General features: G+C 41.1%; 1 protein-coding gene across 5 annotated transcripts; it reads right to left on the bottom strand.

Annotated features, from left to right (window-relative positions):
• Positions 1–1,277: 1,277 nt before the first annotated feature.
• On the bottom strand, positions 1,278–5,531 carry LOC147611017 (BAT2 domain protein). Of its 5 annotated transcripts, none has more exons than XM_086785669.1 (10): positions 5,390–5,531; positions 4,942–5,109; positions 4,556–4,771; positions 4,366–4,463; positions 3,465–3,558; positions 3,034–3,243; positions 2,465–2,721; positions 2,236–2,326; positions 1,910–2,111; positions 1,278–1,832 (listed from the first exon to the last, which is right to left on the bottom strand). In XM_086785669.1, the coding sequence occupies exons 2-10, from the start codon at positions 5,101–5,103 to the stop codon at positions 1,603–1,605; spliced, it is 1,560 nt and encodes a 519-aa protein (XP_086641795.1). In that variant the 5' UTR covers positions 5,104–5,109; positions 5,390–5,531; the 3' UTR covers positions 1,278–1,602. The 5 variants fall into 5 exon arrangements, with proteins under 5 accessions (XP_086641795.1, XP_086641797.1, XP_086641793.1 ...); XM_086785671.1 differs by having other exon boundaries at positions 5,394–5,531; XM_086785667.1 differs by having other exon boundaries at positions 4,942–5,193; positions 5,394–5,530.
• Positions 5,532–23,779: the final 18,248 nt, after the last annotated feature.

Genomic DNA, 23,779 nt, shown 5'->3' with positions numbered 1-23,779 from the left:
TGTGAAACTCAGTGCTATGGACAGCCCACAGTCAGATAGTGGCAAGGCTGATATGGCCAAGATTCCGTATGCTTCAGCTTGTGGCAGTCTCATGTATGCCATGGTTGCTACTAGGCCAGACATTGCATTTGCAGTGGGAGTGGTTTCTAGATACATGGCCAACCCTGGCAAGAAGCATTGGGAAGCAGTGAAAGGTGTCATGAGATACCTAAAGGGCACACAGGATATGTACATTTGTTTTGGCAAACAGGATGCATTACTGCATGGTTACACGAATTCGGATTATGCCGATCATCCAGATAACCGAAAGTCTACTATCGGTTATGTGTTTACATTCACAGGAGGTACTGTGTCATGGATATCCAGGATGCAGAAGTGCACTGCCTTATCTACTACAGAGGCCGAGTATATTGCAGCCACAGAGGCTTGCAAGGAGGCATTATGGCTATCTCGGTTAGTGGTTGATTTGGATTATACAAGGGATATTCCATTGTTGCATTGTGACAATCAGAGTGCCATCCAGTTGGCAAAGAACCCTATCTTTCATGCAAAGACGAAGCATGTGGATGTGAAGTATCACTTCATCAGAGAGGTGATAGAGAACAAGCAAATTCAGCTTGTTAAGATTCATACGGATGACAACCCGACTGATCTGTTGACAAAGAGTTTGCCTCCGGAGCGGTTTGCTCAATGCAGACACTTGATGGGCATTGGATGAGGCCAGTTTCAGCCTTGATATGGCCTTGTATACTATCATGTACATGCTGATTTTTTCTTTTCCTTCATTTAAGGACACTTTGCCTTTAAGTGGGAGGTTGTTGGGGTAAAGGCACTATGCCCACCCTTATAGTGTGTACAAGCCCATAAGTTATAGTACATAGTACACTTAGTACTTTCAATGTACTAAGTGCACTATGTGTACTAGTGCAATATAAATGTGTGATAGGGGAGTCACACACTTACACTTGGAGAGTTGACTTATCCCCACAACTCTCTCTCTCCCTCTTCTCTCTGTGTGTGTGTCTCCCACATGAAACTCTAACCCTAATTAACTCTCCCATTCACTTTCTACCTTATAACAAGTGCCTCATAGTTATTCCTTTTGGACCACCACAATCATAGAAGGGAAACGGGGATAGAAACGACCCACGAAGGCCACCCATACCACTGCCCATCTTTTGAATTCATCACCTTTCTGTCACTAGTATATACAGCTCAGTCCTCGCTTTGAGAAATTCTAAGACCTACCTTTTGACAAACAATATATACAGCTGTCCTTGTTTTGAAAAAATAATACATTTGAGAGAAACGATATACTTGACAGAATTTCAATCTCCCCTCCATATTTGAGAGAAACAAATTACTTCACACGCTTAAATAGATATTTACACTTCCTTGTTATAACTATACAGCTGAAAAAGCTCCAAAACAATTCAAGGACCTCTTAACAACAAACACTGGTCAGATCAAGACATGTTGCATCTAGGGCCACTTCAAAAAAGCTGCCTGCCAATTGTCCAGACCCACTAATAGAGGACAGCATCCAAGAGCTTCAAAAACTCTCCAGGTGGGTCCGCATCAGACTCTTGTTTGTGAAGCCATTCAATTCTTAAGCGATGTAGACAGAACCACATAGACAAGTTGTCTGAGCCCAGACTGCACCTTCTCAATTGCTTCACTCCCATCACTCTCTAAATCACTGCTCAAAGCATGTGCCTTCTCTTCAATGGAGCTCTCCCTCATCAACTCATGCTTGGCATCATCCCTATCACCTTCCTTTACTGCTTCATTTCTGATAGCTGCCTGGAATGCTGCAGTCACATCTCCAATTCCTGCACCAAAAACACAGGTTCATTGTTGCTCTACAACAATGTATGTAAGCACCATTAGGCAGCTTCTGAGATCATACCAGTGATAAAACTATCAGAAATAGCCTCGATGTCACCAGCCATAGCCTGAGCCTGTGCCCTAATCAACTTAGCTTTTTCGATACAATCTTTTGGCCATGCCATGCTGTCAAGGCTCTCGTCTTGCTCAGAACTAGATAGGAGCACTGACTTCCCCACATTTAGCAGTTGTAGGATGCCGGAAGCACAAAGCTCTGAAAGTCTCTGCAAATCCCATGAGGACAAACACTTTACTTCCACAATAATGAATTCTTAACACAAATAATCCATAAATTGCTTACGTGCACTCCCTCGACTCTTAACACAAATAATCCATGAAATTGCTTACGTGCACTCCCTCGACTCTGATAGCCTCCAGTCGATCTGTTGTCTTCTGCACTATTTCAGCCATGGCTAGCCCACCAAGTGCTACAGTGAACCTACAGAAGTAACCAAAGGGCACAAAAATAGCACATGCCACTCACACTTCTAGCCATTTCTCTGTACTCAGAAACTACACTGCAATCATTCTAGAAGATAACCAGAGAGGGATAGAGCATGAAAGTAAAGTAGCATACCCAGCAGCCATTTCTGCAGCCTTTGTTACACTGGTTTCACGAATGATTTTAAGCTCGCTTGCGTCACCAATTGATCCTGTCTCGACTCGCTTGCCCTTGTCAACCTCAGTCCCCTTCTCAATTGCATTCACTCCCAAGTCCATGATTTGTTGTAGCTGCTTGAGAGTCAAATCGAAAGAAGACTTTTGCTCACTCGGCAACTTTGCTTTGGCTCTATTACATAAAAGCATATGATGATTTGACAATGCCTCTAGCTCCTGCACATGAAACCATAATTATCCACAAACTCTGTACTTGAACTTAAAGTGCTCATCAATACTCTTAAAGTTCTTCAAAGACAAATATGAGAGAGCGAGAGAGAGAGGGGGGGGGGGGGAGGGGGGGAGGGGGAGGGGGAGGGGGAGGGGGGAGGATCCCTCACTTATGAGGGATGGGCAGGTGAGATCTAACCCTTAAAAAGGGGTTCGGGTTCTGTATGTAAGGACCCTAACCTCAGCTTGCTTTTCTTGTTTTCTAATCGACCATATTTTGTATTCTGCAGTTGAAAATTTGAGAATTAAATCACACACCTCTAACTGCTCAGGACCTCCATAGATGTAAAAGCAGCGATCAAATGTTGCATCATCCACAAAGTGCTCATCTTCCTCTATCACATCTCCATCTGCTTGTTTTGTGTCCTCTTCAATTTGTATCCCAGCCTCTGTGGCAATAAGATCTATAGCCTCTCTGCCAACGTACTCAAGAACCTCCAAGCCCTTAGCTGTGATAGCCTTCCCACCCTTCATTACAAGATTAAAAATAGGGCCCATCAATCAACAGAAGCCAAGGGTTTAAAAAAAGAACATTTTGAAAAGAAAAGTAGAAGAATAAAGACACTTTCAATGCACCCACTTCACAGCCCAATTCTGGATCAGTGCAATCGAATTCCGTTTCAAAGCATAAATAGAATCTGGGTGTTGGACCATGCATCATAAGCCCAGAAAAAGTGAGCTGGTCCAACCTCTAAGAGACCTGGAGCAAGCGTTCCAGCCTTGTAAGTGAAGCTCCCTTGCTTTTGAAAACTTTCTGCCAAATTCTCAGCTGAGTGCTCTAACCTGCACATAATATAAATTAATATCTGGCAACCCTATCATATGAAGCGTACTTATTGGCTGTCTGATAAATATGAGGATCCGATTCTCCCAGTAGATCCCCATTATTCAGTACAGCAAGCTTCTTATTAGGTGAAGAAGAAGCCTCTTAAGGCAGGGTTATTTTAAGGACCTATAATCCGTATCTGAAGGACCATCATTATGTGTGGTGATTTTGAGGAGGAGGAAAAAACAGAGATGCAATTCGAGGAGGCTGATGCTGCATGTACCCAGTTTGTGACGATGTGTGCGCCACATGGCAAGCCTCCATTCACCACCAAGTTCTAGAAGAAGCTCAGCTCCAAACTTATTTAATCTTTAAAAAAAATCCATTTGGCTGCAGAAAAACATTACAATCTATAGGTTTCTTTGAGAATGAGAAGTAGAGTGCAGGGGGACATAAATCTTCTTTTGGCTTTTGAAATTCCACATGGCAAGCCTCCATTCACCACCAAATTCTAACAGATGCTCAGCTCCAAAATTAATATTTTTTAATTTAAAAAAATCCATTTGGCTGCAGAAAACTGTTTTAATCTATAGGAATGAGGAGTAGAGTGTGTAGGGGGACATGAATCTTCATTGGCTTTTGAAATTCCAAATCTTTCACTGACTGATTGGGAAAGGGCCCATTTTAGACCTCAGACCTACCATAATGTACTTAGAGATGTTTTGATGTTTGTAAAAATCAAAAAAAAAAATCGGGGCACATTTAACTTGATAAGCAATCAACACATTCAGCTTTGTAACACACTAATGGCAATCGAGACATACTTCTGAATGAAATTCCTGCTTCCTTTCCAAGCAGTCCCAAATGCCTGCCATGCTCCTGATGCCAAATTCTCAACTGATGCATCTATAACCTTCAAACCCTGCATTAGAGGGAAAGAGAGACTCTGATAACACCTGAAAAGGAAGACAATCCGGCAGGCAGGTGAGCTATCATAAGAGACAGAAGACATACTTGGCCCAGGGCAGTATCTTGACCAGCTCCTTCCAGCTTCTGTAAAGCTGCACTCCGTAGCTTATCCTGGGGGGATTCAGGTTCCTCGTTGCTTGCCGCCTGATCAACTGTAGACTCGTCTTCGGGGTCATCTTCTGTTTGCAACTTGAGAGAACTGGTTACATTATCCTGTAAATCAGCCACTCCTTTTGCTGCATCTTTGGCAGCTGCAATGGCCTAAAATGATTTTTTTTTTAATGCCAATTCTCAGAAAAAAGAAGAAAGCAGGAGGCAAAAGAAATTCTTTGTGGTGTGCGTATGTGTGGTTGCGCGGGACGGGGGGGGCGCTGCATGTGTGTGTGTGTGTGTGTGTGTGTGTGTGTGTGTGTGTGTGTAAAGCCACTCACATTTTTTGTGAACTCATCCGCCGCCTCAGTAGCGGCTTTCTGGATGCCGGAGAGCACAGAGAAAGCAGAGTTGCCCCAGCCTCCCCAGCCTCCCCATCCAGAAGAGACTTCCTGTGGCCGCACCTCACCAGACTCAGCCGAAGACGGCAAAGAATCCCCCATCCTTCACTGCATATATCAAACCCCAATTCACACTCTCTCTGCTGCAGCAAGAAGCACAATTCCGATGCTTTGATGGCCCGAAATGCAACCCTACATCGTTGTATAAAATCCAGCGGACATGACAGTAAGGAGAGCAACCCTAAAAAGCTGCAGAAATCCTAAATTCACGGAAAGAAGGGCAGAAGCAATTCTAGGAAACCTAACCCTGTCAAAGGAGAGACAGAAACCCTAACCTCCATAAGATCAGAAAGTCAAGATCTGTGAAGAAACAAAGTTGAGCGCTTACAAACCGTATGCAAGATCTGAGGCCGGATCGAGTCGCAGCGGTCAAGAACCCTTGTTACACAGTAGGTCTGGCATGGATCATAGGGGGCACATGATCATGAGTGCATGTTGATTGATCCGCCCTATTTTCTTATTTTATCTTTAAACATAAAATTATCTGACCTAAGGGCCGATTCATATGATACCACACCGCTTTTGAATCGGCAAGCTCTAGCCCCACTCAAAGTCCTATGCCAGAGGTGTTGGGTTCGACTCAAGCTGGTTGCGTCGTGCTCTTTAAAGAGGCGGGGGGGAAGGAACTGCCAGTCAGACCTTAAGGGTCAATTCATATGATACCCATTCGCTTTAGTAGCAGACCACGCACCCCAATTTAGTAGCATGCCCCCACTTTAAAATATCCTTGTCGGCAAGGTGTAGCCCACTTGGTTTCTGCTCAGAGTCCTACGTCACAGGTGTTGGATAACGCACGTTACGTCATGCTTTGTGTGAGCAAAATCCCACAAAGAGAGAAACTCGCCCATCTCATTACCATTAGGCACATGTAGCTATTATAATTAAAATGTGAAAAACCCTAGGGGCTACATGCCGATGCATGGACTATGAAATCCTAATTGAAGTCTCTCATAGTAGGGGCTCTAAAGCCACTCTCTATGGGGTTTGTTGTGGGCTCTAAAACCCTAATCATAGGGAATGACAATCATTGAAAGGAAGGGGTTAGCACCGATACAAGCCTAGCTATGGGGGATCAAAGAGATCCATGATATGTGTGTGTGTGTGTGTGTGTGTGTGTGTGTGTGTGTGTGTGTGTGTGGAGAGAAACGTGGGAGAATTCTTACTGAGATCTACCTTCGCGTTGTAGTGATTTGATGGAATATTTATAAAACAATTATACAATTTCGGCCAAATTGAAACGCGAAAATCTTTAAAAACATACCGCGAAATTCACTGGGAGAGCAAGAATCAAGCAACGAAATTGACTTTACGAGAGCAAGAAGCAACATGCTAGTCACGACTGTGAGTATGGCCCCACGTCCTCCATTGCACATGTTGTTAACACATGTCACCATTGACATGCTCTTTCGCATGTGTATCGTACTCCTCCGCACATGTGTCTGACACGTATCATCACTATTATCATTCCCGATAAATGTCGTACTTGTCCTCGGTAAATGTGATCAACATCTTTCACTTCTGTACCCTTGTTTGTATTTTTCCCAAGTGTCCTTGTCTTTTGCTCCCGTTTCATTTTGCCTCCTCTGGACAGCCTTCAGCTGCGTGTATTCCTCTGTCGTGCTTCATCTACGCCATCTCTGCGATTCATCAAGCAAGCGTACATCTGCTCAACATTTTTTTTGCGTGATTCTTTGGTGAGCTATCAAGCAATCACTACTGGTCCTAAATGTTATATTCAATCATATATGTCATGTTTTACCTATGTTCATTACTTGTTTCCTTGTAATGTCTTTACATTGAATTGTCCTTTCTTTTCTCCTTGGTACCTATTTCCAAAGATCAAAGTAATGTATATAAGTAATATAATGATTATGGCATAGTTTTGAAATGAATACTTTTTTTAGGTTAGATTGAATAACATACCTTATGGTCGTTGCACTTGAACACATAATCATCAGGCACTTGTAGGTTATCCTCATGTGCCAAGTCTATTCTCACTTGACGCAGTGAGATGTTTAACCTTATATTGAGCATTGTCAAGAGCTCATGTTCAAACCATACCTCTAATAACATTAATGGATTTTCAATGTCATCCTCCAAGTCCTGATCAATTGCTACAAGTTTTCCATTGACATAATGCCATCTCATATAATGAAAGGCTAAAATAAAGTTCTGGGAGCCAATCATATATTTACAGACAATAGATTTTCTCTGGATTTCGCAAGTAGCCCCATTTAATTCTTTCACATCCCAATTTTGATCTAAGAAATCCAAACATTTCTCTGATTTATAGATAAACATTGACGATGTTTTTTTGACCTCCTCGTTAAAAGAAGTCGACAAAAACATGCAATGGCATAAAGACAACAATTTTCACCTGACAACTTGCTACATTTGGTCTTATACACCTCTACACATCTTGGTTTATCTTTAATCTAAAGCAGTCACTTGTTTCTGCTGTTGGTATTGGCCATTCTGGACTGTCAAATGAAGGCAGTGGTAATGCTTTCAAAGATCCATAATCTGTAACACTATGAGGTGCCGTGTAAAATTCATTATAAAAGAAAACTCCTCTCTCTGCCAAAGACCTGCTTGATGTTTCTTTGTATAGCTTCTCACCCCCAATAGATGCATGAAAATCATCAAAGATTCCCACAATACTATCTAAGAGTTGCCAGTCAACCAAGTTTGAAGGATATATATCTAAAAAGATGAATACAAGAGAAGCATAAGTATAGAAATGAAACACATTACATAAACATAATGTAAAAATCTTTCAAAAAAATATTTACTTACAGTTTGGTCTATGGAGTGGGAATCCATTAGGTAAACGTTGCAGACGCAGTTCTAAGTGCAAGTAGGCATGTTGTATAAGGACTTCCTTAATTCTCCTACTTGTGTTAGAGAGTTTGAGATCTTGAACTCTGCCTTTGTAAGTGTCGATAAACTCATTCTTTGTATTTTTTTGCTTCCTCGTCTGCAACATAATCCAACTACCAATAGAGATTGTGGTAGGAATCCACCTTTTATATTCATATAAAGGATATATGAAAAATGTCTAATTATTAAAAGTTTCGTTACGGTGGCTCTCTTCCTATTGGTCCAAAGCCTTTCTCTCTCTCTAGAGGAAAAAGACCCAAAGTTGAGTCCAAAATTTGCCTAATGTCTGACTGCTCCGACTGCCACATCACAGTTGATGCCCTCCGACACCTTCAACCACTCTGACCACCGTCGTCACCACTGGTGCCCTCCGACATCTCCGACTGTTCCAACTGCCAGTGCCCTCCTCCAACGACGCCGATCGTCATCACCACCGGTGCCCTTTGATCACTCCAACCACAAGTGCCCTCCAATGTCATCTCACCACCTGCCGATGCCCTTCGACTGCTCCAACTGCCAATGCCCTCTGATTGCCGCGACCGCCGTCACCGTCGGTACCCTTCGACATCTCCGATCGCCTCACCGCCGCCGATGCCCTTCGACCACCTCGGACCACTACCACCGGTAGTGCACCTCCGACCGCCATCATCGTTGATGCCCTCCGACATCTCTGACATGAATGGAAAACTCCAATGCCACGCATGGAGGCAATGGCCTCTCCCCTCCCTGAGGGATGGCGAGATTCTCTTGAGCACCATCTTCCTTTTCCCGAGACGGAAGATCTTCTCTCTAGATCTTCCCTCTACACTACATGATGAGGATTGGGACTTCGAGGGAGGAGGATGCCCGAGGAGGAGGACACCCAAGGAGGAGATAAGGGGAGCACTCTCTTAACAGCAGGAGGCACTCTCTTAACAGTAGGAGGCACTGTCTTAAACACACAAACACACTCTGTTAACAGCAGGAGGCACTGTTTTAAACACACGGACACACTCTCACAGGCACACAAACAGACTCTCTCTTGTAGGACAGTCATTGTAGCACATTCTCATAGAGGAGACTCTCTGTTGTATCATTCTTGTCTACAGTTTGGTATATAGTGTTGCGCTCTTGTGGTTTTTTGTCTATCTCTCTGTGTGAGCGAGGTGAGTGAGTGGTCAGTGGTGGGTGTGGTGGGTGTGGTGTGTGTGAGAAGCCTGTGTACGGATATTGCAGTGCTAGGTGGTGGTCAAAGAGAACCGTAGACAGTGTAGAGCATAGGTCTTGCATGTCTAGTCAGTGAGGTTGACTCATCCTTGGCAGGTATACTTGCCTGAGAGGATCCACGCTCCCTTTTCCCCAACCCTAGTGGTTGTGTCGGTAGTCCTGGAGTTCCCTGGAGCGAGGACCAGCGGAGTCATCCACACCTCTTCTATGAAAAACCAACACCCATGAGAAAATGTCAACCTAGATGCTAACACGCACCATAAAACAAGTGTCTAAGAAATTGCAACACAAGAATTAGAATTAGAAGCACCAATAAGAGGGAAAGTAGAGTTCAAGAGCTCCTAAAGTGAGTTTTGAGAATTTGACTTATATACATTTTCATCAGTTACATTCTAATTGTTTCTTCACACTTGTCCATAACATATAACTCACTAATAACTTAGTCTATCCTCTACCTCCTTAAAATGCTAAAAATGTTGGCATGTCTACATTCTTGCCATTTCAATCTCTATTGTTATGATATGCACAAAATTGTAGGATGCCATGCAAACCCAAAATATGAAAATTTAATCCCTCCTTCCTATCAAAAGTGGTACAAGAATTGAGAATCCCTCTAAAATGGATGTGTCAACCAAAGATCCGGGAGCATGATGATCTAGATCCACATTGTGCATGATGCACCTTCCGGATCATTCATATACACGAGGTCGTCTCTTGTTCCTATATTAGTCTTTGAACTAGGCTTGGAGCATGTGGCATTAAGTGATCTCTTTCGCCGCGTTTTCTTTTTCTTTGCTCGAGCAATTGATGCAGTATCCCTCTCTTCAAGAATGTAGTTTTGATTTTGAAGCATTGATCGTGTGACTACATTCGCGGGTACAACAGGTGTGGTCCCTCGTGCCTCATTGGTGACCTCAACCAAATTCAATGGCATAATCTTGGGTGCACTCGGATTATGTGGACATTGAGCAATCAAATGATCTATGCCACAACGATTACATGTAAGTACCGGCATTCCCGACGTGCTCCCTTGATTTGGTTGCATTTGAGTAGCGATCTTCTGTAGCCTATTAGGGCACTCCGCTACACGATGTGGTCCACCACAATCGTAGCATTGAAGAGGTGGTCTCCTAGCCATGGTATTAAGGTTTTGCCCTCTTGTGGTGGCGAGAGCAGCCGCTTGATATACAGGCTTGACTTGCCCAAAATGATCCTGCATGTAGTACTGGGGAGTCATTTCAAACGTATCAATCCCATATGGAACAGTGGGGTCTATATCCTCTTCATAATCCCCACACGCACTATGTGACTCACAACCCATCTGGTTTATAGAGGTAATCCTTGGATATGGAGGTTGTGGTCCTAGCACTGGCGGTGGTAACGGCATAGACTAGACTACATTTGGGTTCCTTGGAACTATGTGTTGTGACGGTTGCTCGACAGGTGGTGTAGGCATCAATGCGGGTACTTGAGGTGTGTTTGACCAGGCTAGTTGTGCCTGATTTGCTAACATACGCTTAAGTACTAGACAATCCTTAGATTGATGGCCATACTTACCACATGCATTGCAATTCCAATTGAATTTGACTCTGAATTTGGGACATTCACTCATGCTATGTGGTCCTAAGCAAACCAAACACCATTGTTGCTCTCTTCTTGGGTACATATGGCTATTTTGAGGAGCTCGATTACCCCTAAAGTATTCTTGGAGAGCCTTAGTAAGGTCAGCTACAGACATTTCGGATATCTTGGGCTCCTTGGCAATAGGTTTTACAGTCATTGGCTCGTGCCCAGATACTTGCGAACTAACGGACTTTGTCTCCAAAGACACATTTTTACCTGCAATCATCAAGTTGTCTTCTAATAACTTGATTGCATTGGTAGTGACCGCTTCCCACGTCGTAAGACCTCTGATGACTAGGCCATTGTATATGTCCTTATGGTACAATCCTCGGATGAATCTATCAAGAAGTTGGTTGTTATTAAAGCGCTCATCGGGAGTACAGCAAGAATTTAGATGCTTTAGTCGACTAATAAAGTCTCTCACTGACTCTCCTTCCTCACGTTCAGCTTTTTGGAGTTGAGATGCTACTCCCCAAAGCACACCCTCATGTATGTATTCTTTCAAGAACAATCTCTTGAGAGTGGGATAGTGAGTACGCTCTTCAACCCTTAAAGTTTGATACCAATCTTCGGCTTTTCCACTCAAGGTTAAGCCTAAGGCTTTACATTTATGTAGCTCATTGTGCTCTTCCAAGGAATCACACACGTGTTCAAAAACTTCAATGTGCTTCCACCACTGAAGTTCTGAGTGAGCTTAGCAACTTGTACCGCCTTGCTTCTCGGCTCTCTCTGAGGCATGCCGATGCAAAAGCATTTACCACACAAACCACAAAACCCATATGTGCGACACAGGATACAAAAGCCCAAAAGACAATTAGTTCTCATCGCAATGGGCAAACATAATGAAAACATGATGATCCAAAGAAAGTCAAAAGATGAAACAAGTTCTACTACGTCACTTAGTGAGGAGGAAACAAGTTCTGATTCATCACTGCACTTAATAGACCAATCAAGAAACTAGAATCCACCCAATCACCCCAAATTAAAAATCATGATCACATGACATATGTGGAATGCAAATAACAAGCTCAGAAGCATGGTTGAGTGTCTTACACGATCGCCGGTTGTGATTGAAACTAATAATGCCAATCCTAAAAAAGCAACCAAAATACAAAACCCAGAGGAGTACTGCTTCCCCTTTCAAGAGGAAGGCATATTCTCTACAAAAGAGTCATTAGAGACAGATTGCACAAATTATGTGGTTGAGAAAGCACGTGACAAATTCAATGAATCCCTTACAAAATTAAAGCAGTCTCTCAAAACCTCATTTGGAGGAATGCTTTTCTCTCATGGTGAAGCCAGCATAACATCAGCATTTGCACCTTCTTTTAAGGGCTCAACATGAATTATACCAAAACATAAAAAGCTCCATAGAATGAGACTATACAGATTCACAAGTTTCCAAACAGAACTCAGTTAGAATTATCAGAGGACCAAGTGTGACGTTGTACACATGGGTACTCTTGGAAAACCTGAGAGCCAAAAAAGAGGACGAAAGTGAATGAGAATACAAAACAGAAAAACGAGAGATAAAGCTAAAACACAAACTGAAACATCCATGGTTCCTCTTTAAGATTCTATCATAGTATGGTTAGATTTTCGTACACGCAATGATGTTAAGCGCAAGCGCGCATTGATTAGCCCTTGAGCTAGTCATAACGTCATGACAATAGACACTTGGGTGTCATTGGGACAACCTAAACTCATCCCTACAGACAATGGTATTGTAAGAGGAGCCAATGAACAAAACATTGAAGTTCTCGGTTACTTGCTACTCAAACAATCAGTGGAGATGTGGAATTTACATTCCATGTTACCCTAGATTCCCTTGAGTATGATGTCGTCCTTGGTGAAACTTGGATATGTGGCATGTTGTATTCAATTGATGAATCCACGCAAACAGTCACCTTGAACACTCCTGCAGGCATTGTGCAATTGCTATTATGGGAGGAAGACACATTGGAGGAGTTGAAACTTTCAACATATCTTACTAAAACACATGACATATGCGGAATGCAAACAACGAGCTCAGAAGCATGGTTGAGTGTCTTACACGATCACCGGTTGTGATTGAAACTAATAATGCCAATCCTAAAAAAGCAACCAAAATACAAAATCCAGTGGAGTACTACTTCCCCTTTCAAGAGGAAGACATACTCTCTACAGAATACTCTCTACAGAAGAGTCATTAGAGACAGATTGCACGAATTATGTGGTTGAGAAAACACGTGAGAAATTCAATGAATCCCTTACAAAATTAAAGCAGTCTCTCAAAACCTCATTTGGAGGAATGCTTTTCTCTCATGGTGAAGCCAGCATAACATCAGCACTTGCACCTTCTTTTTAAGGGCTCAACATGAATTATACCAAAACATAAAAAGCTCCATAGAATGAGACTGTGCAGATTCACAAGTTTCCAAACAGAACTCAGTTAGAATTATCAGAGGACCAAGTGTGACGTTGTACACATTGGGTACTCTTGGAAAAACTGAGAGCCAAAAAAGAGGACGAAAGTGAATGGGAATACGAAACAGAAACGAGATATAAAGCTAAAACACAAACTGAAATATCCATGGTTCCTCTTTAAGATTCTATCATAGTATGGTTAGATTTTCGTACATGCAATGATGTTAAGCACAAGCACGCATTGATTAGCCCTTGAGCTAGACATAATGTCATGACAATAAACACTTGGGTGTCATTGGGACAACCTAAACTCGTCCCTACAGACAATGGTATTGTAAGAGGAGCCAATGAACAAAACATTGAAGTTCTCGGTTACTTTAGTCATGCTACTCAAACAATCAGTGGAGATGTGGAATTTACATTCCATGTTACCCTAGATTCCCTTGAGTATGATGTCGTCCTTGGTGAAACTTGGATACGTGACATGTATTCAATTGATGAATCCACGCAAACAGTCACCTTGAACACTCCTGCAGGCATTGTGCAATTGCTATTACGGGAGGAAGACACATTGGAGGAGTTGGAACTTTCAACATATCTTACTAAAAAGATCCCTCGCTGGTTGGATTGGAACTTTCCAATAAAAATACCACAACTCAAGCATTGCTTTATCCAACACAAGAACACAATCTCATGACCCTCGAGTTATGGGATTTGTTAGGTTAACCAACACTCATGGCTCATCTTGAAAGAATTCCCTTTACACAAGACCTGAACATGCCATGTTTAGGGTACTTTGAACATAAAATGTATATTGAAACTAATCCCCTTACTTGCAAGTTTTTTGTGGTTGAGTATGTGTCAGAAGCAGATTTGATCTTAGGGCATAAATGGACTATTTCTACTCGAGCACCACTGTGCTTTGCCAGTGAGCGATAGGGTCATCATGATGATCAACGATATACAAAGTTGACAATACCATACTGTAAGGAAGAGGATCCAACCCTAATGGATTTCTATGATGCTGAACATAAAAAGTTACAAGCCTCTTCCACCACGAAAGCCCCTCTATACAATGACCTACCATCTGCCTCAACTACCAACTCCAATAAAGCATCTACTCCTTCAACCCCATCCTCACCAACAAAGTTCGACGCCAAAACCTCACAAATCAACAACTATTCCTGAAGAAGTTTCCCCCAACAAGTAGGGTCATCATGATGGTCAATGATACAAAGTTGATAATACCATACTGCAAGGAAGAGGATCCAACCCTAATGGATTTCTATGATGCTAAACGTAAAAAGTTACAAGCCTCTTCCACGAAATCCCCTCTACACAATGACCTACCATCTGCACATCTGCATCAACAACGACCAACTTCGATAAAGCATCTACTCCTTCAATCCTATCCCCAACGAAGTTCGATGCCAAAACCTCGCAATCAAAAACTATTCGTGAAGAAGTTTCCCCCGTGTAACCATCTATTTCTAAAACAAGAAAATCAAAGGAAAAGCCCTGGAGCCTATGCCTCTTCATCGACAAACCTCACCAAAGGAGACAACCGCATGCTCGAAAGTTTCATAATCGACAGCTACTCCACAAGAGAAATTTGGGTGCCTCGACAATCAAAGCCTCTTCCTAAATAAAGCACTCAAACGCCAAGGAAAAATAAAAGTATTCCACAACACTATCCACAAATACCTGCGAGTTCCTCAAAGAATTCCACCAAGTCAACAAGTGTGGGTACCAAAAAATTACTGCAAGCACAAGGATACTATCAAAGTAATACCAAAGCTTGGATTCCCAAGCGTATCAAAAAGTCTGCTAAGCCTGTTCAAAGAAACAAACCTCAACACCAACGGCATCAGCAGCCACCAATTTATAATGTTCATCAAAGATGGATGCCTATGCACGTGCTTCAACAAGGATACTCTGATGGTAATTCCATCATATGGTTGCCAAAATCAAACAAAGTGAAGACAACCTCGTTATCGACTTTAATCCCAATAGCTCCACCTAAAGTTCTACAAGAATGGAAACCCAAGCAAAACCAAGCAAGTCACTCAACCACTCGTGCATTCAACACCTACACAAGAGCTTGTGTATTCAAGCAATCCCAATGATAACTAACCAGCAGTCTTAATTACCGCCTTCACAACATTTGAGCCAAAAATTCAAGAATCAATTCCCACGTCTACAAAACGAAGACTTATGAGCGCATCAAAGACAAACTCACAATGCTCTTTTCACCCCTCTGGATGTGAAGCGCAAGTGTAGAAGCTATGCAGCAAACATAAGGATCTATTCTCTCAAAAAGGAGAGTAGCCACAAGAGCCTGTTGCTCGCAAGGTGATAGTTTTAAAAAAACAAACAAACAAACACAAACACAAACACAAGGGAGCCACACATATGGCCTCCCTAAAAGTGGTAGAATATCACAAGCAACTCCCAAGGATCTTCAATAGCCATTATATTTTGTTAAGCTTATAGCTTACTAGTATTTTGGCTATGTTAATGTGGCAGCTGCTCTATGAGTACATATCCATACTCATGCAATAGAGAACATTTATACCAAAGCCTCACCATCAACAACTTCCAGGTACATCTCTAGATGGGGGGCCATGGTGGGAGAAAGCCTAGTCAATGGTACAACCCATCGCCTGGAATTTTCTTTCAAATTAAAAACCTCTCCAAACGACGCTACCATCTTCACAAATCAATGATCTCCAATCCTTAGTGAAGATATCTATATTAGCCTCCCAAGTCAACATAATTCTTTCAATCCTTGCCAACCAATGGCTACTTTAACACAGCATAGTTCAATAAGAGTCTATATGACTCAATTCTTGTACTTCATGTATATCTGCTTCATAATAGCACTTAAATATACATAAAAACATAAAAAGCACATGGAAAGACGCTTGTAGGAAAAGGTCGTTACTCAACAATATTTGACAAGAATCCTACCACACAAAGGGTCATCATCGAAGGCCAATTTCTTCAAATGATGAATGTCACTTCAATGAATCAAATGAGGAACCGAGAATCACCATCTCGTTCTGATGTGATTATGTCTACGTTCCTCCATAACATCTCTTAGTGTCTCCACTAACACAAATCACATGTAACCTTGCTTATGATTGCCAAAAACAAAGTGAGCAAAAAAAAAGCTCACAAAAATATAAAAATGCAATCACTCGAAAAAATCCCACCCCGTTAGGAATTCCCAATAAACCACTAACCTTTTCATTCACTAACTGGCCCTTCTCATTCCTTCCAGATAATGAACAAGGACCATTGAACATCACTCAACATCAAGCTTATCGATTCTCACCACACAAAGGTCTTCAACGTCATCTCTCACGGGAACGCGATCGCCATCAGGAAGAGGGGGATGGTAACCCATTCCTAGGGTTAACAAGAACTACCACCATTATCTTACATTAAGGAGTCAAGGTAGATACACCAAAGGGTCATACATTCAAGATATGAAGCAATGGTGTCCAAATCTACAACTTGGACAGACATCTGTAATGGTCTGATGAAATACTTAAGGCGATATCTGCTTTAAGAGCGTGTGGTAGCATGCAAGATGAAGTCCTTAGTGATGTACTTCAAGGATATATTTTGAGAGTAGTCATTGTAATATCATTAGGCCTCTTATGAGCCTAAAGTGCTCGGCCAGCCTCACTTTAAGTGAGTGTGAACACTTATGGCCATGTATATAAGTGAATTTCTCTCATAATACAACATACTCTCCCATTATACAATTGAGTCTTGCTCTTGCTAATCTCTCTTCCTAATGCATGCTAGTGAGTGTGTGTGAGTGAAGTGAGGTGAGAGGAGGGACGAGTACACATAGTGCAACACGGCAGTGTGACAATGCTCATGGGAGGAGGCACAATGAAATTGAGTTGTAGAGCTTGGAGACCTCAAGAGTTATGAGCTCGGGCATTGGAAAGATCCTCATGATAGTTGCGATTCACCAAGTAATCTCTTGTTGGATGTGTTTCAAGGGCGGTTAGGGTGAGCCATAACATTCACCATGTGAAAGAAATTGGAGCACATTTTCTGTCATTCACACCAAAAGAAGAAATAGGCTCAAACCCTCACATACTTAATAGCTTGTTTTTGTACACACAAACCTTCATCTCATTTGTAAAATCAAGGAGTAGGGTTAAGAGAAGATGGAGGTTGGGCATGCTCAACAAAAAGAAGGATGATGATGAATTGATTGCTCTACAAGAGTTGCAGGAGGCTATTGAGATGAAGGAGGCTTAGGAAGCTAATCGTGTTGGTGAGGCCTCATACTCGTATGCTACTCAAGCCCTTGAATTTGATGATGAAGATGAAGATGATGATGCTCTTATTGTTGAGCTCTTTGCAGAGGGAGATGATGATGATATGATTCATGAGGGTTTAGTTGAGTAGCTTTGCTACTACTTCATTCATGTTCTTCTAGCTTTCTTCATCTTTAGCATGTTAGTGTTTTTGTTGTTGGCTTCATCTTTAGCAAGTTTCATGATCATGATGTTTGAATAATTAAAAATTGATTTATAATCTTTAAAGTTCTAAATTATAATTTTTGCCTATTGTCCATCATGTTTGACTCAATTTCATGTGTTTTCTTGAAGAAAATACTCAAAAAGGTAGTGTCGCCTATGTTTCAAGCTAGAGCTTTTCACCATATACTTCCACCATACTTGTACGCATATGCTGTATGATTGACATATGGAAAAACTACGCTACAGACTATGGGGATGGACTTCAATACTCAGAAAGTGATCTTTCAACAACTCATCCTCCAACCTATATTTAAGGATTTACAACCTCCACAACCAACTAGTGAATCAACATTGGTTTCATATATCCGCAACACTGTAAATCAAGTGAAGATTCCAAGATCATTGGAAGAGATATTCTTCAAGAGATTAGCTCTCATGATGTTAGTAAATTCTGATGATAATAGATTGGAAGTTGCCAAAGCTAAAAAGGTATTGGGAGTTCATAGGAGAAACTTGTATTCAACAAAAGTACATTTATCAAATGAAGAGGATGGAGTGTTACCCTTATCCACATTTATCACACCTATGGTTAAAGATCTTGTCTTTAACTTTTGGGAATCAACGACTCGGGTTTCTCCAAATAACAAAGATATTTGCCACCAGCGGGTTGAAAAAAGATGTGTCATGAAGCATCCTGTTTGTCTCAAGTTAGTTATTGCTTTGAATTGCTTTAAAGCATTTGCTTTTAGTGCCTTCAATGCTTTATAGTGGATGCTATTGCTTCAAAGCAATTGAGTGCTTCCATGTGCTTCAGAATGGTTTGCCACTGCCAGTTGAATACATATGTACAATGCCAGAGGTAACCATATGTGGAGCAAATGAATGGTCAAAAAGGTGTTACTTATGGATGCGGATGAGCAAAGGGAAGCCATACAAGCATCCAAGAGTGCCAAAATGGCTAGTGTAGACATTACGGGACAGAAAATTAGGTACTTCTTTACCTTAGTAAGATAGACGTAGGTTCTCATCATGGATCTTATTTGTTTGTGAATCATGTTATCATGCTAGTATATGCAATGACGAGAAAAATGTTTCCTTTGAGGAAGCATAGGAAAATGATGATTGGAATACAGGCCATGCAAGATGAGTACGACTCAATCCTAAAAAATGCATTTGCTATTTATTAGCAGATTTACATTATTGTAAAAAGGCCATTGATACAAAGTGGGTTTATAAGCTTAAGCATAAAGCTAATGGTAGCATTAGATCACTATAAGGTAAGGCTTGTTGCAAAGGATTATGATGATGAGACCTTTGCACCCATGTCTCCTATGACTATGATCAAGTGTATTATTACATTGGTGTGATAGTGCATCATGGTTGGAATGTACAATTAGATATCAAATGTAAGGAGGTTTATATATCTGAGCCTCATGGTTTTGTTGAGAAGGGCAAAGAATCTAAGTTATATAGGTTAAGAAAAGCTCTGTATAGCCTTAAGTAGTCTTCTAGAGTATGGTATGAGAAGATAAACACATAATTGGTTGCAAATGTTTTTACAATAATCCAACTAAGAGTACCCTCTATGTAAAGAGGAGTAAATATTATTTTTTGGTCATCGTTTTATACGTTGATGACATGCTGCTCAGATTTCAACCTCCAAAGGTTGAATTACATGTGTCATTTGAGATGATAGATTTGGGATCGTTGCATTATTAGTTAGGCATATAGTTTATGTAGTGTGATGATGGTATTGTAATGTTACAATCAAAGTACATACAGAGACCGTTTACATGGTTTGGTCTTGAAGATTGTAAGCCTGTTGTTATTACACCAATAGAGATTGGTGCTCTAGGATGCACATGAACATTTGATGCATCACTTTATCAGCAGGCTGTTGGATGTTATTTAATACAAGGCCATACATTATTTAATTTGGGATCTCTCATTTGATGCATCACTTTATCAGCAGGCTGTTGGATGCTATTTAATACGAGGCCATACATTATTCAGTTTGGGATCTCTCAGTGATGCATCACTTTATCATCAAGCAAACTATTGGGATGCTATTTAATATGATGCTAGGTATTATTTATTTTGGGATCTCCTAATTGAGCAAGTTTATACATTATTTAGTTTGGGATCTCTCAATGATGCATCACTTTATCAGTAAGAAGGCTATTGGGATGCTATTTAATACAATGCCATACATTATTTAGTTTGGGATCTCCTAGTTAAGCAAGTTTATGCACAGTCCTTGAAATAAGTAAGCAAGTATCTAGATAAATACAGGGCACTCAATCCCTTGGCTTATTCTATGGTAAGGGGAGTGATGTTCAACTACATGCTTTCAGTGATTCCAATTAGGTTGGATGTTATGACACACAAGTGTCCACTCTAGTGGCGTTTTCTTTCATATTGGTGATTCATGCATATCATGGCTCAGCAAGAAGCAGCCCGACAATGGCTACTTTGAGTTGTGAAGCTGAGTACAAGGTAGCTTTTACAGAGACTTTGGAGTGTGTATGGCTCAGACACCTTTTGGCATACCTTAGTGTGTTGGCCCCCACCTCCATCTTCGCTGATAAGCCAGAGTCCATTAGTTGTTGCAAGGAATCTAATGTTTCATGCTCGTATAAAGAACATTAAGGTGCATTACCATATTATGTCAAGGAGAGGCTCATTGTAGGAGAGATTAGCCTGGCTTATGTCTCTACACACGATAATGTGGCAGATGTATTTGCGTAGGCTCTCTCATAAGAGAAGTTTGACATCATCATCACTACAGGGGGGATTTATAGCCATTTAAATGGTAGTGATGTGTGGATGTAGGCTAATGCTAAATCAGGACACTTTTTTCCTCTTTAGGAGGTTTTTTTCCCTCGAGCATATGCACACACTCTTATGAGTATGTATAAGTAACCTTATCATGTCACTTTACTTGTACTTCACATTCTCATCAATTTACTTTGAATGTTTTGTGTTTCTATCAATCTCACGTGCTGCATCTATATGTGTGTTACTACTTTGATCTCCACTCCAACACCCTACGCCCAGAGAGAGAAAATAAATTAGATATAGTGAGAGAGAAAATAGTATAAATATCTTAGCTTAATTAAAAATGGTTAGAATTAATATTTAGAATTCTTTTTAAGATTAGGTGCAAGTACAACCAAAGAATTCTAGAGAGAGAAAACTCTAGAAGGAGAATTCTAGAGATTGAGAGTATGTTAAATCAAGTGTGAAATTATATCTCAAAAAAGCAAAGTCTTGAGTGCTCTTCAAAGGCCAATTTGACTAACTCTTGGGAATGATTATTAAGAACCATGATTAAAGTCAAGAACATGGAATAAAAGGATTGGATATGCTTAACTTCATAGATGCGAAGTCCTTAAGATTTGTAAAGATGATATGAAGAGAAAAGAGACCAAAGAATTAAATTTGTGATATTTTAAGAAACCTTCAAGGAAGGAAAATCTTTAAAAATGACCAAATACTCTTAGAGATTCTTGACTTAAGATAATAAGACCGAATACAAGAACTAAACCAATGACCTTTGTTTTGTGCAAAAAAGGACCTTAAGTAAAGATGATTGGATTGATTTATGAAATCAAGCCTTGAAAATGATCTCAAGGAAGGGAGAATCTAGAGACCTTACTAGGATATGCTATGGCTGGAAGAACTCAACTTGCTCAGAGTTTTGACTGGAGAGCTGTGATGTTGCGTGGAACTTGTAATCGTGTACACTGCTTCGAGAATATGGTGTATATTGTTTGAAATCTTGCTTAATTGTTTGAAATATTATATTTATGTGATGCATATATGTTTGTTTGTGGAAGCTTGTGAAGGTGCTACACAGGTTTATGGATTACCATATGGGTGTCATTTATGGAGTGAATCACACGAAGACAGTCGTCCAAGACCTTAACCCCTCTCAACCAAACGTGAGTGTGCTCCTGGCATGATTAGTGCAATGGATAGGAAGCGACTCCTAAGGGAAATGAACATATTAGTGCCTGGTGGTGGCTAAGTATGCATGTTAGTACTAGACATACATGGCTATTGACACCAATACCTACTAGAATGTTCATGCTTCTGGGATAGGTGACTAATAATAGAAGACGAGTCCTATGATCATTTGGTACTTGTGTTGAGATGGATTTGAGATATTGTGAAGCTCCTCCGGGAGTGTTCGGACTCATCGATTCATCATGGTGCAAGGAGATTTATGATGATGATGTGATACGAATGTATTACTTTGATATTTGTTATATAATATGTGATATGGAGATATATATTCATGATTTGAAAAGAACACTATGATGCATGTTTTCTTTTGGAAGGAGTGTTTTTATAAGGTATGTGTGAACTTGTTCTTAAGTAGTGTGTGTGAGTAAATTGACGATTTGCAATTATGGGTGAGTGAGTTCACACCGACTCCAATTGATGATGGAAGGCTAGACCCATGGGATTGGATGAGGCTAGGATGAGTCTATACATTTGGTCAAAGACAAAAAAAGAATTAAACACTAGAAAGTGGGTGGTCGGATGAACCTAAAAGCAGATACTTTCCAAATGAAACAAAAATTGTGTTACTAGAACAAGAAAAATTCAAGAGTTGGTAACTCATAACAAGGATAGAAGAGTTGTTTTCATAATCGAAGAGCCATGATATCTTGTTGAGCCTTGGAAAGCCACTTGATGTAACCTACTTTTGTGAGAATTATGAAGGGAAGACACCAGGTGGAATCATTCATCTTTATTACGTAAGGATTCTTCTAGCTAGACTGAGAGGAACTAACAAAAAAGCCAAGCATTAGGAAATTGTGATATGAGGCCTTGAGTGAGTTACTTTACCGTTAGTGTGATTCCATTGCCATAGATATCTCGAAGATCTCACCTCGGAAAGTTGACTCCCACTCGAACCTTTAGTATGATTCCACTGCTATAGATAGAGGGATAGGGGTCTCATAAGTCTCGCCTTGGAAAGCCAACTCCCAGCTATGTAATGGTACATCTCTCTCAAGGCTCTAATAAGTCTCTATGTAGAAAATGGCATCCCTACCTCTGAGAGTCTTACTCAAACCTCCTAGATCTGACCATAGGATTCCATTGCTATATTTCATATTGCTAACCTCAGGTGTTTGGTCTCATATACCCCATGCCCCTATTTGGTTTAATGCTCACTGAGATAATGATCGAACCATCTGTGTACACCGCCTACTTGCCCGTTTTGCGAACCTTATTAATTTTCACAATTGCTTCTTCCCGCTATTGTGCCACTTGAGCCACATGAGATCATCCCCTATGTGAACTTATGTGCCCTTAAGGGTAACAAGTCTATCCAAGAAGGTATACCTGCTAATGACATCGAAAAAAATAATGATGAGGGACCATTCTCATGTCATGTCCTTGTAAAATTCATTTCACATCTACTTTTCATCCTGAGAGTTTGAAGCAACTAATAGCACCATTCTAAATTTGTTAAGGTCCTACACTATTTTTACACCAAGTACTTGGAGCCAACATCTTCGTTTGCTATAATATGCATACAATAATACATCACAGATAGTAGCTTTCCCCCTTGGTTCGGATTGCTCCTCATCCGGGTTCAAGTCGGCCTTTTTCTTCGATTAGCATCATGGCTAATCAATCTCCCTCGGCCGGGCGAACCATTGTTTTTTCCAAATCCGAGCTCGCGGTCCTCTACGCCGAAATAGAGAAAGACTCCAAAACGTCCCTCATTGCTAGAATCTTTGGATCTCACCCGTCCCGTCTCCAGGCTCGGGATTGGGTGTGGTAGCTCTGCCCTCCGACCTTGCTCCACACTTTCGAGATGTCAGGTTGCTTGGAAGAGGTTTCTTCCAAGTGGATTTTGATTATGAGGATGCAGCCTTAGAGGTTTTGAAGGGTAGCCCTTTGCCATTGGGCCCAAGGAAGATATTCTCTCTTCCCTACTCCAGCTATTTTGACCCAATTGAGGAAGACCGGAACCGTTTCCCGATTACTCTCAGATTCCCAGGTCTTCCTCGTGCATATTGGCCTATGTTAGAGGCCATCGTGCCTTTGGGTTGGGGGCTGGTTCTTCAAGTGCC

The sequence above is a fragment of the Cibotium barometz genome, chromosome 48 (genome assembly GCF_041138505.1).
Source record: "Cibotium barometz isolate CiBa-2024 chromosome 48, ASM4113850v1, whole genome shotgun sequence".
Taxonomy (NCBI): Eukaryota; Viridiplantae; Streptophyta; class Polypodiopsida; order Cyatheales; family Cibotiaceae; genus Cibotium; species Cibotium barometz.
The sequence above is the reverse complement of the archived record's forward strand: the minus strand, read 5'-3'. Positions and strand labels throughout refer to the sequence as shown.

What these genes read in the sequence shown, in the direction of transcription:
- LOC147611017 (XM_086785669.1), bottom strand. Translation starts at nt 5,103, where the DNA reads ATGGGGGATTCTTTGCCGTCTTCGGCTGAGTCTGGTGAGGTGCGGCCA. An exon ending in TTGCTCCAGGTCTCTTAGAG is followed by an intron (nt 3,244 to 3,464) that starts GTTGGACCAGCT and finishes CTTGTAATGAAG; the next exon opens with GGTGGGAAGGCTATCACAGC. An exon ending in TTCTGATAGTTTTATCACTG is followed by an intron (nt 1,833 to 1,909) that starts GTATGATCTCAG and finishes TTTTTGGTGCAG; the next exon opens with GAATTGGAGATGTGACTGCA.